The sequence below is a fragment of the Centroberyx affinis genome, unplaced genomic scaffold (genome assembly GCF_046629955.1).
Source record: "Centroberyx affinis isolate AG114_WGS23_722 - 3 ecotype Tasmania unplaced genomic scaffold, CSIRO-AGI_Caff_v1 ptg001600l_1, whole genome shotgun sequence".
In the NCBI taxonomy this organism is placed as follows: Eukaryota; Metazoa; Chordata; class Actinopteri; order Beryciformes; family Berycidae; genus Centroberyx; species Centroberyx affinis.
Window position 1 is genome coordinate 12,056 of NW_027280046.1, and position 18,280 is coordinate 30,335.

An 18,280-nucleotide genomic window follows, 5' to 3' on the forward strand; every position below is an offset into this window, starting at 1 on the left:
TTTCTACAACTCAGAAAGTGACACAACTCAGGTATTGTTTTTTTACACTTGTTAGTTTGGACAATAAGGTACATTTTGGTAGATGACTTGATTAACTGCCATAGCCTACTAAATAAATGAAGGAATTATGAACAGCGAGCCCGGTCATTATAGCGACGCGGAGCGGTCTTTATCACACACTGGTTTATCTTTTACTAGGCTACGCAACCTGTCTAATCGCGTTTATCACGCCTGCTTTCCAAACACTAATCATTTGACACGAAATACCTATTCAAAATTATTTTATTACAAGCCAAAGTAGGAACAAACTTCGCCAAAAATATGCACTAACCAACATCTTCCATATCATCAGAAATCAACAAAATGAACTTTGAACTTGCTGCAGACTGCAGTCACGGTAACTGTCAAAAAAACAACGAATATTGACCCTCTTTTATGCCTCATAACATTTCGGCTCGTAATGAAGCAATATAACTATATATAGGCCTAACAACTATTCATTAAACAACCATCAATATGAGTGATAACTGCCATTCTCATCCACTCACTGCACTCCTCCTCAGGGCTTATTGTTGGTGTGTTGTTGGTCCAGGTGAGAGTCTCATGGTCTACTGATGGCTCAGTGTGAGGAAGACATCATGGTCCTGAAGAGTGGTGAAGAAAAGGACCAGTCATCTGAACAGTCAGACGCCCAGGACCAGATGGAGGGCAAGGAGCCCACCCAAGGGCCAGAGGTGGACAGTAGAGACGAGTGGGACACTGATCTGGAAACAGACGGTAGGTTACAGTCACCATACAGTTAGTCTCATTTATGAATATAAAATGAGGATGGACATTTTTTTGCAATACTCCTTTTCCCCCCCTTATATGTGTACGATAACTCACCTGTAAAAAATGATTTGTTTCATCTGTTCTCATGTATATCCGTTTTTTCTTTATTTTTATTTCTCATGTTTTCTCTATATCTGCATTGAAAATTCTTTTTCCTATTTTCGACTGTATGTCTAACTCTGAAAACCCCAATAAAAAGAGTTGTAAAAAAATAAAATAAAGTGAGGATGGAGAATGTGCAAATCACATTGGTGATGGTGAAGAGAATATCACAATTCAATGTATTGTGGCTGCGGAGCTAAAAATATAGATTGATCGCCTGCACATTCAACTTTTAACATGCTACTTTATTCAGAATGTTTTGACAGCTTTTTTCATCAGGTCAGTCGCTCAGTAAGCATGTGCAGTGTGTTCAGTTATGAATACAATGTGAAGAACAACTGTATTTGCTTGGAAAGCGTACTGCTCAAAACAAAAGTATCATCGCAGCTTGGACAACAGTCAGGCTGCAGCTGGGCCTTCTGACATTTTCAGTATAAGTTCCCAAGTCTTTCTGACATATTCTTTCCAAGGCTCTCAGTTTCTGTCACTCCCTTGCCTTTTTCTCTCTTCCCCTCTTTCTTTTCTCCCCTTTCCCTCCATCTCTGCCTCCCTCCAGACACCGACCAGCGGAGCCGGCTTGTCTCCCGCAGGGAGACGTACCTGCAGGCCTGCCTGCAGACGGGTACTGTTCCTGCATCCTGCTGCCTCCGTCAGCTGGGCGAAGCCTCTCTCCACCTCAACCACTACGGCCTGGGACCGCCGGGGGCCAGAGCTGTGGCCATGGCCCTGCTGGTACGAGCCCAAACTCTGCTCTTCTCTTCTGCGTGTTCATTTTCTATCTATATACACCAATTATCACTTTTTTTTCATCACTATATAATGTTTGTGTTAGGCATGAGGTCTCCAGTGAGGTTATGGTTTGGGTTAAGGTATGGTTTAGGTTGATGCTAAGATTTTTAGGTGAAAGTGAAGTCTTCTTCCTCTCTTTTTTCTACTTTTTCTCCTCTTTTTGTGCCCCTTTTGAGGTAATAATAATGTGATGTTGGACCTGATAGATAGGATCCCTTTTTAAGAGGCAGGAGGCTGCCTTGCCTCTCCTTGTCTTTCCAGGCAGTTTATAAATTGAAGAGAAAATGGGAGAGAGAGATGTGTGTTACGAGAAACAGATCTGTTCACTTTGTTCTTCAGTGTTGAGTATTTTCTTTCATTTGTTTAATTTGTGAGTTTTTTTGTTACTGTGTTTAGGCTGACATTCATATCACCAGCCTTGAACTGGAGGGAAACTTTCTCCTGGCAGAAGGGACACGCTCTGTGATGGAGATGCTCCAAGAAAACTGCAGCATCCAGAGTCTTGTAACTACTCTAAATCTGTGACATCAAATGCATCAGTATTGCCTCACTGCAAAAGTGCAGAGAGTAAATGATGTATAATTTGCTTGAAAAACTTGTATTTAATTGCAATATGAATATGTGCTTTTTATGTATTTAATTATATTTTGGTTACTCTAATGCTTTTTCATCTCAGCATTATTTGCTACACCTTATATTTATCATAATTATAACTTTTTAAGGTCATTTTTTCCTCTCTGCCTGAGAAATGACTGAACATCAATTTGTTTACTCCAGAATCTGTCCAACAATCGCCTGCGTCTGGCAGGAGCTGACAGCGTCTCCAAAATGCTTCTGGAGAATATTTTCATCAAATCCATCAAACTCTCAGGTGCTGTATGGAATAATTTTCATAGTCTGAGTTAAGAACAGACAAAAAAAATACTGCAATGTGCAATGTAACCCATGCTTACCAAGTGTGTGGCCTTCCCTGCATTGTTGAAACAGTCAGAATGAATGGGCCTGGATAAGTGGTTTCTTGGTAATTTTTGATTATTACATTAATCTGAATCACAAAGAAGTTTTTATTTGTTGTCCCTCAGGAAATGAGTTCAATGATGATGCTGCTAAATGCCTTGCTGATGCTTTAGCGGTAAGTCCCAGACATCGACTGTAGAATCAATGAGCCAAATGAGCAAAACTGAGTTGAGTTCCTGCTCTGTCTTCACATGCCCGACCTTTCCTTCCCTAATTCTCCAGGTAACTAATGAAATGAGTACCTGAAACCTAGATCTACATTAAGTTTTCTTTTCTTTTCTGCCAGAGCGACAATGTGGTAAACGAGCTGGACCTCAGTCACAACAAGTTCTGTGAGACCGGAGGAGAGCAGCTGGGTCAGATGCTAGGTACAGTGACTGAACTGTATTAGGAAAAGGTCACTGCTGCTGCCATGAATTAATAAATCAATTTATCTTATAAGTCTGGACCAACTGCAAAAGAAACACACAACTACAGATATAGATAGAAGATGGTTAAGACTTTGACTGTGCATAATAGAATCTATGAGTCTATTGTATGTTTTACCAGCACCTTGCTAATCCCCTCCCTTATAGCCACTAATGAAGGTCTTGAGGTACTAAATCTGAGCTGGAATCACCTTCGGATGAGTGGTGCGGTGGCTCTGTGTGCTGGGCTGAAGGTGATGCATGGCAGCACACACACACACACACACACACACACACATACCAGGTGATGTCATCACCTGTTGTACTCTATAGAAGCTATAGATCAGCCAATAGCAGATGGCAGTTTCAATAGCAAGTTTTTTACCACTAGATGTCAGGCTTTACACAGATTTGGGTTTGGAGTTTAGTTACTCCTCAAGTCCGTTTCATGTTATATTCATTCGTTATTCATATTTCACCTCTCTCTGCCTCTCTCTCTCTCTCCTTCTGCCCTGCAGGTAAACTCGACTCTGAAGCAGCTGGACCTGTCGTGGAACGGTTTTGGCCGCCCCGGGGCTCAGGCGCTGGGACAGGCGCTGCAGCACAACACCACCCTGCTGCTGCTGGACCTCGGCAACAACCACATCGACGACGAGGCCGCCGCGCTGCTCTGCCAGGGCCTCGCCGCCAACGACACCCTCAGGGTCCTCAGGGTGAGCGGACGGGTGACGCCACCTGCCTGTGGGCATTAGTGAAAGCCTGTTAATGTAATAATGGGTCTTTAGAGTAGGATGGTGCGATCCTTTGTGGAACTGACTGGTGCTGTTGGGTGAATGAGGCGGGTATGGTGTCAGCATAAAGGCATACACTCAAATATTCACTTTTTACTAGACTGTATGTCTGTTTCATGAGTGGGTTCAGTTTCTAGACTTTTCTGCTCTTGTGAGAATATACATTAACATATACATAAACATTGTACAGCTTTCTCAGGTAATGACGGTCTGAAGTCTTTTGCATTCTAAGAAACAGCAGATTCAACACTAAAGTGAAAGTTTGTGTTGAATCTTTTCAATTTGTGTGTGTGTGTATTTTGTTCAGTTGTCCCATAACCCCTTGACGCACATTGGGGCTCTGACGCTGCTCACCACGGTCAAGAAGAACATGAAATCAGCATTGGAGGAGATCAATATTTCTGTAAGTGAAGCAAAACTGCTTTCACCTCAGCATATGAACTACAGTGTATCTGTGAATGAATATTATATAGTATATCATGTTTATACATGTCTCCTATGCTGAAGATGTCTGTGTTTATGTATGTCTCTCTCTGCCTGTGTGTGTCGGTGAGTGTAGACGGTGTGGGTGAACGAGGCCTTTGTGGAGCTGTTGGCAGCAGTCTGTCAGGATCGCTCGTCTCTGGACGTCCGGTACAGAGGCATTATGGGTTCCATCACCAGGACCAAGACGCCCTCTGCTGCCCTCCAGATCTTCCAGGTCAGCGGTCAGGAAAGGAGGGAAATCACCTGACAGGCATTTTTTTTTTTACTGCAGGGAAGAGAGATTTTCTTCTGGGATTTGACACACTGTGTATTAGTGGCATACATGTGTTAATATTTGAATGAAATATATGGCATGACAACAAATTGAGAAAACCTTACCAAATGGTGTACAATCAAGATATCCAGATATATTTAAATTTTGTATGAGCATTTCTTAAACATCTAAAAATTTTGAAAAAATATAAAATATATTATATAAAATAATATATTATATAAAATAATGTATTAGTCTTTGATAAATGATGAAAACAAACAGTTCTTGGTAGTGGACTTTGGACCCCACTGCATACTGTGAAGACAGAACCACCTTTCCTTTTTGCTCTGTTGAAACTTTTTTTTAGAAAAGAATTAAAACAGTTTCCGAATGGTATTTGAAACAGATGATCTGGATTCTTGTCACAGAAATACTTTGAGGAGCGAGAAGAGAGCATCATGGATTTCTTCCAGGCTTTGGATAAAGAAGGAACCATGAAGGTCTCCAACTCTGCCTTTAGGAAGACAGTACAGGTTTGGGGTAGCAGTTTATTAAACTGCACTGATAATGTCATACAGTTGCTCTTAATGCTTTCAAGAATTAAATAAATTCTCTACTGCACATCAGTGTGCACAACAAAGCTATTGTAGAAAAGTGGCTCTAAACTAAGAATGTTCCCATATTCACTAAAGCACGGATGATGGTCTGAGGAAATAATGTTGTCATGCGTTGCAGGCAGCTAACATTCCTCTGGATCAGCACCAGCTTGAGTGGTTTATCAAGACGTTTGACAAGGACTGCACAGGCACCATAAGCTACAGGTCTGTCTCTGAACAGGTGTACTGCAGGAAAATGACAATAATCCTGCTGCCATTATCATGTTATCATCACATCATGCAAAAATCTGATTAACTTTACTTAAAACAGCCTGTTTGAAGAGAAAGCTTGAGCAAAAAAGTGTTTAGTTTTAACAGTTGTGTGGACACGCACTTGGTAACACATTTGGTAACACTTTACAACAATGAATATTCGATTTTGCCCCAAGTAACCGATAAACAAATTTAGTGCTGAACATCTTATTCTTACAGTGCCCATGGTCTAGAAAATTTGGCCGGTGTGGCAACTCTGTGCTGAATATTTTGAAGAGATCTTGTTTTATTCATCCAGCCCAAGATAAATACATAGCCAGATGTGTTTTCCCCTAAGCTAAACTGAGACCAGCCGCTCAAATACAGCTTCAAGAAGATCTTGTCTTGTACTTTGAAGAGTAAGCATCGCCGAACTCCCTAAATCCATCTTGACTGAAAGCCTGGAGTTATGCAGCTGTATTCATTACTCAGGGAGTAATATAATATCCAGTTTTCTCTTTGAGCTGTCTCTCTTTCTTGCAGTCAGTTTGCTGAGCAGTCATAGGTTCAGGGACATTCAACAGCGCTAACATGAGGATTGAGGATGACAGATGAGAGATCTTCAAATAAAGGCAGATGAAGTTTGTATTGCATTGAGAATTTGTGTTATTCCCCTGTGTTATACTGTAATTGCATCATCACTCAGTGACAGATTAAACACTCATTAATTCACAGCCACATAATTTGTCCAAAGCAGTATAGACTACGAGTGCAAATCTCTGAAGCCCAAGAGGAAAAGAGAAGGAGGGGCACATGACATCACAAACCCAATGACATCACGCACCAATGAGAGCAGCACCCTAACACCGGCCTCCTGTGACGTCAGTGGCTCCACCTTCACTTCTCCTTCCCCTGCAGTTCTTAGCTCAACCCAATTCTCTCCGGTGTGAATACTTTAACCTCTAACCCCGGCCAGCTGCACCCGCATCGGCTCTGCCAGCTGTGCCCGCCGTCGGGCCACGGGGGCCTCCGCCTCATTCTCTCCATCCAAAAATAATCTTCTGGTATGACAACAGAACAAGAGGAGGAAGAAAAGGAGAGCCAGCCTCCATATCAAAGGGCCGAGAGGAGAGAAAGAATAGGGCCAGATGCGAGGTAGCCGTTTCGCCACATTGGTTCGGCTTTGTAGGAAACGGCCTGTAAAGGAAACAACACGCTTGTGAATATGCATGTGCACCATTACTTATGCAGGCCCCCGCAGAGTGGGATTATTAAAGGCGTGTTGATGAATTGTGTCTCAAGGTGGGCAAGCTGTTCATGTCAGGTGCCTCCGGTGGTATAACAAGGCTGGGCCTAACTGTCATGTTGTGACGCTCCTGGGTATTCTACCAGCCCGTTACCTTTCAGTCAGAGCTGGCTGACAGCTTACTCACAATATTAACAGTTTTCAAATGTCCAAGGCAAAATTTCTTCTTCTTACTTAAAAGAAAGCTACCTGACACATGTAGAGCTGCAAAAAATCAAATGTCTAAGTTGGGTTGTGTTTGTATTGGTCTGTGACTGAGTGTCCTCATGTTGTCAATTCCAAATAAATTGCGGCAACCCTTCAGTGATTTTCAGCCGTCGTTCTGCTTAGTCTTTATATACTGTCTCCATCCCTCTCTCTCATACTATATATTTGACCAAGTCACAACTGATAGACCTGCGCATCACTGGCTGAGCTGCCTCTTCACGATTATGAGTCATTTCATACTTTTTTGTCCATGTTTGATCTGACAGCTGTGTGTCCAGATAAAATAATAATACAAAAACATTAGCACTTAGTGCTCTTAGCCTGTTGATTCGGTCCATTTGCTGCTGGACAGCCATGTGAGGATTTGGGTTCAAAGGGTTTTTACCCCCAAAATGTATCATTTGGCTCCGTAACTCCATCCACAGAAGAAGCTTACACGTACAAAAAACGACAACAAGTGGATCTGATACACTTGAAACCAAGGTGAGATGTTCCTGAGGGCGTCTCTTATCAGATTATTCCTGAAGTCAGTTTTAACATGCATACAAGGGATGTGCATTTTTTAAAAAACAAACTGAAAATGTTCTACCAAAGTAAAAGAGCTGTTTAAAGCCTTTTCACACTCAAAGTTTCTGGGGAAAGGCCTCAAAGTAAAAAATAAAATAAATATATACAACCAGTCCAATTTTGTTGGTGATATATTATCAAATTAAAGTCCAAATACACTTTTGCAATAGGACTAAAATATAATTCTTTACATAAGGGTATTGATATAATTGGCTTATTTGAAAGATGGAAAAAAATAACAGAATAATTTAGGTAAATTATCCCTCTGATGTGGCTTAATGAAAACAAACAGCTAGCTGCCAATTTCTAATGGGCCATCTTTCATCTGAATGGACACAAAGACTTAAAACCCACATCTTATTTAGCAGTCCAATTGGAAATTCACAAATTTGGCCAAATTTTAAAGACAAAACAAAAACCCGCCAACAAACCCCTCAGATATCTATGCACCCACTGGCACACGCTGCCAATTAACATGATCTCGAAAGCGCTAATGGAATCTTGAGTGGTAATAAAAGTAAATAATTTAATTAAAGGATCCGTTGTACCATTGTCTGCTGTATTCAAGCCCATTAGGACCTCCAGTATTCTCATGGTAATCTAATGTTTGGGTTTTTTTGTGTTCCCATAATGAATTCTGTGTTTTTCCTCCAAATGGCGTTGTTCAGACATTTGTGTAGGTGCTGGCAGGGAAACAAAGACGTACATTAGGACCCATTGTCCTCCGCGATTATTAAAGTAAACAGAAATACTGAAGGGGTATCATACACAGCTGCACACACTTGAGTCAGTGTTTGTGAAGTGGGAGGAAGGGCCAAGCAACCCTCAAGACTTTGTCAGAGATGATCCCATTATTGTGGCGCTCCTCAAGAGCCGAGCGCCAGGCTCGCTAATGAGGCTTTGAAGATCCATCTTTGGCACAGAATTCATCTGCAATTGGCCCAGCAGAGAATTCAGGAGCAAAATAGGTTTGGCACGGGATAAAATGCTTCAGCCAAGATTAACCATGAAGATGTTCCCTGCTTGATCTTTATGCTTTCTATTGTGCCATTTTGGGCTATTTGAAAGGGGCTATTTTGCAGCTCTTTTCAAAAAGATGATGGTGCCAGTTCTTAATAGATGCCAGTCAAGGAGAAATACGGTCAACAGTTTCTCTGATGCAGACTAAGCTTAACACTACAGTCATTGTCGGATTTTGGGAGTAAAAGACCAGACCAATGGCAAATACAGAATATATACACAATGTTCAAAAAGGAAACGGTCAATGCGAGTTTAAGTACATAAAACTCTGAGATGTTTAATGTTTAAAACTGTTTTCTTTAAATAGATACAAGTATTTTATATAGGGTAGCACAATGAGAATCTGTTCCCCAGACACTGGAGAGCTCATGAGAAAACCCTGCTGCCAAATTGTGCGTCTTCAACACTACTCCCAACATGAAATGCTGCCTATGTAGTTGTTTATACAATATATATATATAAAAAAAAAACATCCTGAAAGGAATAGTGTCTGGTTTTGCATGGTTTCTGCTCATGAACTGTGAATTCATGTAGGAGGAAGTGCGTTCTGTTCTACTTAAAGCCCATACAATATTTTGATCAACATTCATCAACAGATTTGAGATTTGGACCTTTGTTGGACTCGACTCAAAAACAGGGGATGTTGTAGGAAAGAGAAAAAAACAACAGGACAGGCAGTACGGCTGAGCTGACTCCAACACATGCTCATCAAATGGTTTACATGGATTTAAAGGCATGGAGCTGCTATCCGGATGTTGCTGGTTTCCACTAACAGTTCAGCTAGGTTCCAGTGTCACTCAAATCCTACCCCAGGCAACATTGTTGCGATTATTTTTTGCAGCTTGTTGCCAGCAACGACGACTAGCGATAGTTTCAAATAAACTAAGGAATTCTTTCAATCCTTTGTTAACATTAAAACATCTTGAACTGGTTTGAGCGAGCTCCACTTGGCTCCACTTGAAAAAGCGCCTCAGGAGTCCTAACCGATGAGCAGAAATGCCGAGTCAGGCAGTCAACTCTACTGCCTGGAAAAGACATTTTGTTTTACGATTACACAGCTGAGACAAGAGTATAGTGAGGTGTCAATCTAATGCTTCATATGTTCAACTTAAGAGCACATGGGAATCATTACACAACACTTGCTAGCTTCAACATGTTCAGCCTGTGTGCATGCCAGTTAGAGTTTCCATTTCTTATCTATGTTGAGGATTTAAATTGTGACTTGTTTCTTTGTGCAATTGTTACAAGACAATTATTGATACAGAGAGCACAGGATTCAAAAAGAACAAAATGCTTGTTTAAACTTTCCAATCCAATATTGAAATTAGAGTAAATTTTTGCCAAAGCCCATATTAAACCTATTCCTGTAATCATGGATTTTTCATGTTACAATCAAGCACCCTTTACTCAAGCTTCATGAGTGTTGGAGCCCAACCTTAATTTCCCCCTGCAGTCTCGTCCAATTGAACACTTAAAAAGAAGACAATGGTTTATAGGCGATTTTGTGCGATGTTTTTGGAGGGGGGTTCATGTTATGCAGGTGAGCTATCTCTAAATACAGCATAGTGGTGAAAGGGAAATCACATGTCCAGCAGCAGCACCCGTGGGTCTTCCACCACGGCTTTGATCTTGCGCAAGAAGGTGACCGCTTCTCTGCCGTCGACGAGTCGGTGGTCGTACGTCAGCGCCACGTACATCATGGGCCGGATCTCAACCTGCCAAAGCAAAAAGCCTTGTGTGTTACGGTTTACTCGCATACAAGTAGATCAGATCTGGATCAAAGAGTAGTTGCAAATTATTTGTAGTGTCTGTTTTAAACCATGACAACAACAGGGTTTACCACATCAGGACAATTCAGATAGTGTCACATAAGATATCAATCACAAAGAAAGTATACTAAACTGACTTCTAATAAGTCTTGCATTTCTAACGTTCATTGTATTGTACTATGTGGCAAACTCCGTACTGTTTTTGTACCCCAAGCAGGTTAAAACAAAACACTAAGCATTTGTTTATGCAAACACTACTTGCAAAATACCAGGTCTATGGTGAATACAAAGAGAACATCAATACAGTGAAGAAAAGTTTCACTTCTTGCACAGTTATTAAGCTTGTAGGGCAGTATGCATTAAATGAATGAATCTATTTTTTAACAAAGCACAAGATACTAATTGTTTCACCATCTGTATCTCGGGATACAATTCATGACTCACCTTGCCATTGATGGCCACAGGTCGGTCGAAGATGCCGTGCATGCCGAGGATGGCGGACTGCGGCGGGTTGATGATGGGCGTTCCAAACATGGAGCCAAACACTCCGCCGTTGCTGATGGTGAAGGTTCCGCCATCCATATCCTCAACAGCCAGCTCGTTTTTACGAGCCTGAGACACACAACACAATCAATCCACTTATTTTCTCATGACTTCCATGATGAAGAAGGTAAAATAATAAGACATATAATAGATTTTTTTTCTAAATTACGTTGAGGTCGAGGTTGACATCAATATCAGGGACGTAATTCTAACCACAACGGAAATTTAAAAACCATATACAATAATCTTAGGCGGTCACTGTGTCCAAACATTTGCACAAAGCTTTTTACCTTTTCTCCCAGTGCACTAATGGTTTTCTCAATGTCAGCAAAGTTCATGGTCTCAGCATTGCGGATCACTGGTACAACAAGTCCCTAACGGAGGTTATAGAAAGAAAATATGAGAATGGCTACACACAAAGTATCTTAGATGCCAATTTATTTACAAGGCATTAGAGTGCTACATCCAACATTTACCAGCAATTGCTTTTTAAAACACATAAAACTTTAAAAAAAGGTTTTGTAGATCCAAGAAGTCATACCTTTGGAGTTGCCACAGCCACACTAATGTCTACGTAATCCCTGTAGACGATCTCTTTGGTTGTATCATCAATAACTGAGGGAAGAAAAAGAAATAACTTAAAATTAATAAATGTAACATCTAGTTAAAGATTTTTTCCTGACAAAGTAGAATATAAGATAAAAAATTAAATGTTTCAAAGCAATGCAACAATGTAATTAGGGAATAAAGCTCCTTTGTGGCTTAAGAAAGCTACATGACATTACTTAAGCTGGTTGACCTCTAAATAAAAACAGTGGAAGTAATTTCTTATGGCGTCTTACCCGCATTAACAGCAGGCTGGTCAGTCAGAGCGTGCGCTGCCGCCTTCACAAACGCTGACATAAAACCCAGCTTCATGTTGTGCTTCTTTAAGAAAGCATCCTTGTGGATTTTCCTCATCTCCTGGATGTTGCTGAAGCAAAATTGAGGATATATCAATGAGTTTGTTTAGCAAAAAACACATTAGTCAATGAATCCCTTGTGTGATACTGATCTTATGGTTATATCTTGATAGCGACATGCAAATCTTGCAAGCACCACTGCCATGAAATGTGAATCAAGTTCTTCTGCATTGAGACTTGCAGCCCTAACTGGCGAGGGTCTAGACCAGTACACACACACACACACACACACACACACACAGGAGACAGTTGTATTCACTGATTTTAGAGATACTGTGGCTGACCTCATGTCCACCTCGTTGAAGGTGGTCAGCATGGCGCAGGTGTTCTGAGCCTCCTTCAGCCTCTGGGCGATCCTCAACCTCATGCGGTTCATCTTCACCTGAATAGGAAGAAAGGAATTAAATACATGTGAGTGAAAATACTAGATGACACTGATACATCCTTCTCTCCTTTAAGTGGTATATATTTTAGGTTGAAGAAGAAGAAGAATAAAACCATGCAGCATAATAAGGTCCTTGTTTGAGCATTGCTTGCATGTGCGTTACCCTGTTCTCTGCTCTGACTCCTGCTGGTGAAGGGGCAGCAGCCGGAGCTGGAGCTGCAGCAGTGGGCTTGATAGCAGAAACTATAAGGAGAGAGAGGGATTGACACAAGATGAGCTCAAGAAATTTCTCAAAAAATGAAACAAAACATCTATAATAAAACATGGGTTAACAAGCTGTCATCAGAGCCAATAAGAGTGCTAGTCAGCTGCTCAGATACTCAATTCTAGAAATATCTGTATAATGATCCTTAAATGATGCTACTTGTAGCAGAACTAAGTAGATTTGTGTGGCAGAGTGTGAAACACACCAGGTTTGGCTTGGGCAGCTTGTGCTGGCACTGGGGGCACTGGAGGCATGGTGGTAGGGACTGGGGTTGGAGGAGGTGGAGGTGGAGGAGGGGCTGCAGCAGCCGCAGCGGGGGCTTCTGCAGCCGGGGAAGGGGCAGCTTTGGCAGCACCAGCTGAGGAGACAGAAGGAAAGAAAGATAGATAGTCGTTCTGTTAGTCAGGTTTGCCATCAGTCTCTAGATTGTGTGCAGTAGTCGAGGGGGACACAATTGATTCCAACATTATAAGTATTCCTGAGATCCCATTAAATCTTGAATCCAGAATGTGACAGCAACTGGTGAGATCTATACAGAAACTTTGTATTACATACAATTTAATGAAATATAAAAACTTCTGGTATGTGCCTTTACTAGTTAGTTTACCGCACTGATACAAAGTAAACAAGTGCGCACCTCCTTTCCGGAGTTTGAAGAGGGGCGTTCCTCCCTCCACTCTCCCTCCATCGGGCACCAGCAGTTCCTCAATCACACCAGCGGCTGGAGCGGGTACTTGTACCGAGGTCTGGAGATACAAAACACAAACAATTTTAGCAGTTCAGCATCTAACATTTTCTTTTACTCTGTTAAAAAGTAAAAAGTTGTGTTCTTCATATTTAGATGATTTTTTCATACCTTGTCCGTCTCGATTTCGCACACCACTTCATCTTCTGTCACAGAGTCACCCACAGCTGAAGGAAAAACAATTAATGACCATTTATTTTACGTGCAGAAATACGATACAATCATCGTTTGGCTCAGTGTGGGACATTGGCATCTGTGAAATACTGATTACATTTTACTTCACTTTTACCAACCTTTTTCCCACCTGACGTCCCCCTCTGAAACAGATTCTGCAAACGCAGGAGTTTTGACAGTGACTACTTCGTCCCCTGTACAAAAACAAACACAAGAGTTAACTCAAGTTAAACATTAAACAAACAGTTGAGTTCAACTCATTATGTTGACAGTCGAGTATATATATGTTTTGGTACGTACTGTGAACAGCAGATGTCTTGAAGTATCGGATGTGGAAGACATTGGCTGATGACAGCGATTCACATCTAAAAAGACAAAAATATGTTTAAAAAAAAGGGCATTTATTTTTAGATACATGTAATAAGATGCAATTCTACAATACAAATTACTTTGTGAAAAAACATTATAATGGGCAGATCTCCCAATTTTTTATTCTTACTTTATATTTACAACACACCAAAGCAACATTAAGCCAATATTTGCTGCATAAGCCTATAGCTGAGCTTGTCATAAAAACATAAACAGGTAATACAGATCTTACACCAACAACACAGCATTGTGCTGAAGGGTTTCTAGATAATGAGGTTATTGTAGGGCATTCAAAGGTAACAGAATGGAGGAGAGCACTTACGGCTGAGAGTTCCTGTAAACAACCCGGTTGCACACGGAGAGGCCTTAAGGTGAAGATAAGAAGAGAGAGGAAAAACAAAGAAAATGAAAGAAAAGGGGTTGTTATTGGCTAGATGATAACAGAAGCAGCGACCACTGAGGCTCTCGAGGGTCTGATATATATACGTGAGTGGAGTTCTGCAAAAGGTACGTCTAACCACTTGTGGGCTCCTCAGGCATCTCTGCCACTCAACAGGCATTATCCCATTCTGCGTAGGATGACCCATTTAAAGAGCGTGTTTATTCAAGAAAAACAAAGACAGCAGTCTTAGATGTTGCATTACTCCTGAGGTCCTCAACCCCAGCTGAAGGACTAGACTACTTAGTTAAAGGCGTACTTACCAGATGCACATCGTCGAACCAACACATTATTACCCTGAAAAGATTGGAAAGTACACAAATCAGTTTCATTCGCTCAGTTACCCATTCATTTATTTGTGTATTGTATATCAAAATACCAAGAATCACTATTGTTCTCAATGTAGGCAGGCTGTGACAGCCCTTCACTGGTAGCCTCTCAAACCACAGTAGCATGATTTAGATTAACTGTGCTTCCCCAACCAGATAAAACAGTTCTGATTAAAGACTCTGAAAACAGGTCGGCCGTCAAGGCTGAGCATTCAAATCATATCCTTATGTTTTTTTAGCTGAGAGACAATAAGGCTAAAAGACAAAATCTTGTGAGCCGCCATAAAGCGGAGTACCAGAGCTGTCACGGTTAGTTTTGTCCTCAACACGCAACCGAGTCATAAAATCTAGGGCCTGAGGTATAAAACTTCAAGAACATTAACCACTATGAAGCTGAATGTGCAAAAACACAAACAAATGCATAAACACATTCATCCTTAGATTTCCAAATTGCTGTGCACACTCTCCCACTGTGCAATTTCTTGTTATGAATTAAACAGCAGATTGAAGCAGATTTGTGTGTACATGACTGATCTCAATATTTACACCCTGTTAACACACACGATTGGATAGAAACGGCTGTTGGAAGGCCCCATATTTGTCTACGTGGCATTTAGTGTTTCATTCAACTCATTCAGTCTTGCCAAGAAAATAGAAAAAAAAAAAAAAAAGCACCAAACAGTAAACCTAAGCAACCACAGCATAGCCAATTGTGAAGTTGAGCAGTGTTGACAAGGTTGACAATGGGCTCACAGAAAAAGATATCTGGAGGCATTTCCTCGCATTACTAAGTATGAATTAATGAACATTTGCCAAAGAAGAAGCGATGGCAAAAGATGTAAAGTTTGCACAACATCAAGATCACTGCTAAATACACTTTCTATTAAGTCTGCCAGTCTTCCAACAGCGGCAAAGCAGTTACTGTATATCATTATGCTTGAATATAATGTGATTAGTAGCTTCACCCAAATCAATGGAAAATGTACACATATCTTGTAGAAATGCAGTGTAAGACACTCATGTCAAATCCCAAACTTTGTCTGGAAATAAGTACCTGCATGTATTACTTTTTATATGCACTGATTTTATATAAAGAGACAAATGCTAAGATCATCTATGGGCTGGACATGAACTACACTAGATCACTTTTTTACTCAAATGTGTGGTGATTAATCACACCCTTCTCCTTAATGGGAAAATGAGGAACTCTCAACTAACAAGGTTTAGTTAGACTTTCTAGACTTTTCAATGATCAGTTACACCACTTTTCAGTTATACCACTGGATTTTCTTCTTACTTTCGTTTTACACTGACAAAGGCTGGCCACTGTAAAGATTTTAATTACACTGATATGTTTATAGGACTTTTGAGGGTGGAGGCCCGAGCCACAGCACTGACAAGCTTAGGCTTCTTCACACTGTCTTTAGTCTGTTGTATTCACTAAGCCCACAAACTATGTTCTTACTGGTGAGCTGATGTTGACTGCCAGAGTAGGGTGGAGTTGTCAGAAAGTGAGTCATAATATATAGCAGAACACAGCATATACAGGCATGCACGCAAGATCTATTTGTGTTTCCACTGTCTATACCAGTGGTGTCCAATCATGTGCTATGGAGGGCCAAGAGTCTGCAGGTTTTCCTTCCAACCAACCACTACACTAGGTGATTTATGACCGAAACCAGTGTCAAATTGACTAGATATTTCGTATCTTTTCCTTACATTAAGTTTTTTAATGTGTTCCAGTAGACTCATTTCCTTAGAGCTTCTTGATGGATCCCAATGTCCTTGTGCTTATTTTCAAAGGTTGCATTATGCCATTACAGATTTCTCAAACAACCATGCAGCGAAAAACCAACTATGTTGGCAACATTACCACCTAAGCCTCTCTATGAGTTATGCAGAGGAATTGTGGGAAGGCACCTGATCTACTAGTCGGACAAGACAAGCATATTGCTATTGTGAGTTCCTGCTGAAAGTAATGACAAGGCAGCTGAACTTGAGGGCAAACCTTGCTCCTCACGGCACATTCATGTCTAACATGACATGGGCTATTTCTGGCTGTCAGGTCAGCTGCACACACCAAGCGCCGCCATAACATACTTACATTACTTTGTCAAGAAATTAAGGCTGCTCCATATGCTGTGAAGCCATTCATGGATAAAAAAAAATTGCACACTGATACGACAGACGGGGGCAGAGGTTAGTTTCAGAGCTAGTTAGGTTAGCTGCTCTGACCTGCTCGCTAAAGCTAACATTAGCTAGGCAGCTATGTCGGACATAACTATGTTGAAAATTTAATTTTAAATGAACATTTACATATTTTGACGATAGCCCCAAGTCTAATCGGATAGCATGCTCAGTTTCTTCAGAAAACCGCTCACTAGCTAACTTTGCGGGTGTCAGTGTGGCTCTGCCCTTGGTGGATGAGGCCTTGCTTGACATGAAGCTAAGTTAACGTCAGTTGCTCGCTGTGGCCTTGAACTACCCGGTCGAAACCCTTCAGAGCTCAAAGAACCGGGACATTTCAGTGACCTTTCCATCCTACCTGGCTTAGCGCGGACACCGAGCGGCCAAGCGTCCGGTAAAGACATCGGGATTGCGATAACATAGCTGACGTCTCTGTTGTTTGGCAGCGACCGAGGGAGCGGCTGAGAGGCTCGCGCTACTCCCGATACGTGGGCGGTCCGAGGCTCGTGAGGCCGAGTCACTCTGGGAGATACCACTGTGGCTGGCAGAGAGGGGGGCAGTCTGTACCATAATGAAATAAATTACTTTGCAGTTCCCTATTATTTACTGGCCATTCGTTATACTTCAAATTGACCAAAACTATGACTGGGGAGATATAAATAGTAGACTGAATTCTCTGATGATGAATATGTATTTTAAACGTAACAGGATTGTGCCATAGATTAAATAGAGTAGGGCTACTACTCAATGAATTCAAAGTTTAGGAAATTTGCAATGAGCCACACTATTCTGAGCAAGTTCAGTTCAGTAGAAACTGGACAAACAAGTCAATTTTAAGAAAACATAGCATTAGATAAATATTTAATTCTTCAACCTTTTGTCTAATCTTTGGTTGTCTGGTACACATAATGGATTCGGTGTAATTATGGGCCAGGCAAAGGGATGGGATAGGGTGGCAAATTTGACCACACCTCCTCGTTTCTGGTCCGGCTCAGTCGGGCTAGTAGAAATACTTGAGACGTCCTCTCCTCCAGCAAGCATCCGACCTGCAGGCTCTACTGCTCTCTCCGAAAAGCAACAGGTAGGGTGTCAGTTATTTATTTGCATGATGTCTTTGAATTCTGCATGTTATAGTTTCATAAGGTGACAGCAAAATAGGCTACACGGTGTTTCTCTCAGTCTTTGACAATAGTTTGAGAATCTGATCTGAGAAACGGATACATGTAAACTGAAGAGACGCAACAAGAAAACTTACAGGACAGACTAAAGCATTTCTTGGATATAGAAGGATGAGAAGAAATCAATTTCTTGCATTTTGAAGACTAGTTTCTTACAGTGGCTCTGTTATAGCTGTGCCAAGTAGGCTACATTTTCAAATGTAACTCAAATTAGTCACAAATACTCAATTGACACTTTAAATGTCTTACAGGTTAACCTTACATCTAGACAAGACATATTAGTATGATTTAACGGTTTAATAAAGTTCAAG

General features: G+C 41.1%; 2 protein-coding genes across 2 annotated transcripts; one reads left to right on the forward strand and one right to left on the reverse strand.

Annotated features, from left to right (window-relative positions):
- The first annotated feature begins 614 nt into the window (after window positions 1–614).
- LOC139651163 (leucine-rich repeat-containing protein 74A-like) lies at window positions 615–6,581 on the forward strand. The gene is made up of 14 exons (XM_071528011.1): window positions 615–777; window positions 1,490–1,665; window positions 2,119–2,226; window positions 2,500–2,593; window positions 2,805–2,854; window positions 3,026–3,107; window positions 3,315–3,400; window positions 3,665–3,859; window positions 4,245–4,340; window positions 4,497–4,637; window positions 5,105–5,209; window positions 5,412–5,497; window positions 6,282–6,405; window positions 6,501–6,581. Exons 1-14 carry the CDS (start codon window positions 615–617, stop codon window positions 6,579–6,581), a joined length of 1,587 nt encoding a protein of 528 aa, XP_071384112.1.
- A 2,300-nt stretch (window positions 6,582–8,881) lies between these two features.
- LOC139651167 (dihydrolipoyllysine-residue succinyltransferase component of 2-oxoglutarate dehydrogenase complex, mitochondrial-like) lies at window positions 8,882–17,277 on the reverse strand. Its single transcript, XM_071528018.1, has 15 exons — window positions 17,150–17,277; window positions 14,539–14,572; window positions 14,159–14,201; window positions 13,768–13,832; window positions 13,587–13,661; window positions 13,405–13,460; window positions 13,186–13,294; window positions 12,754–12,906; window positions 12,447–12,526; window positions 12,183–12,280; window positions 11,779–11,909; window positions 11,478–11,551; window positions 11,227–11,310; window positions 10,838–11,005; window positions 8,882–10,339 (listed from the first exon to the last, which is right to left on the reverse strand). Exons 1-15 carry the CDS (start codon window positions 17,210–17,212, stop codon window positions 10,205–10,207), a joined length of 1,368 nt encoding a protein of 455 aa, XP_071384119.1. The 5' UTR covers window positions 17,213–17,277; the 3' UTR covers window positions 8,882–10,204.
- Between the last annotated feature and the right edge of the window lie 1,003 nt (window positions 17,278–18,280).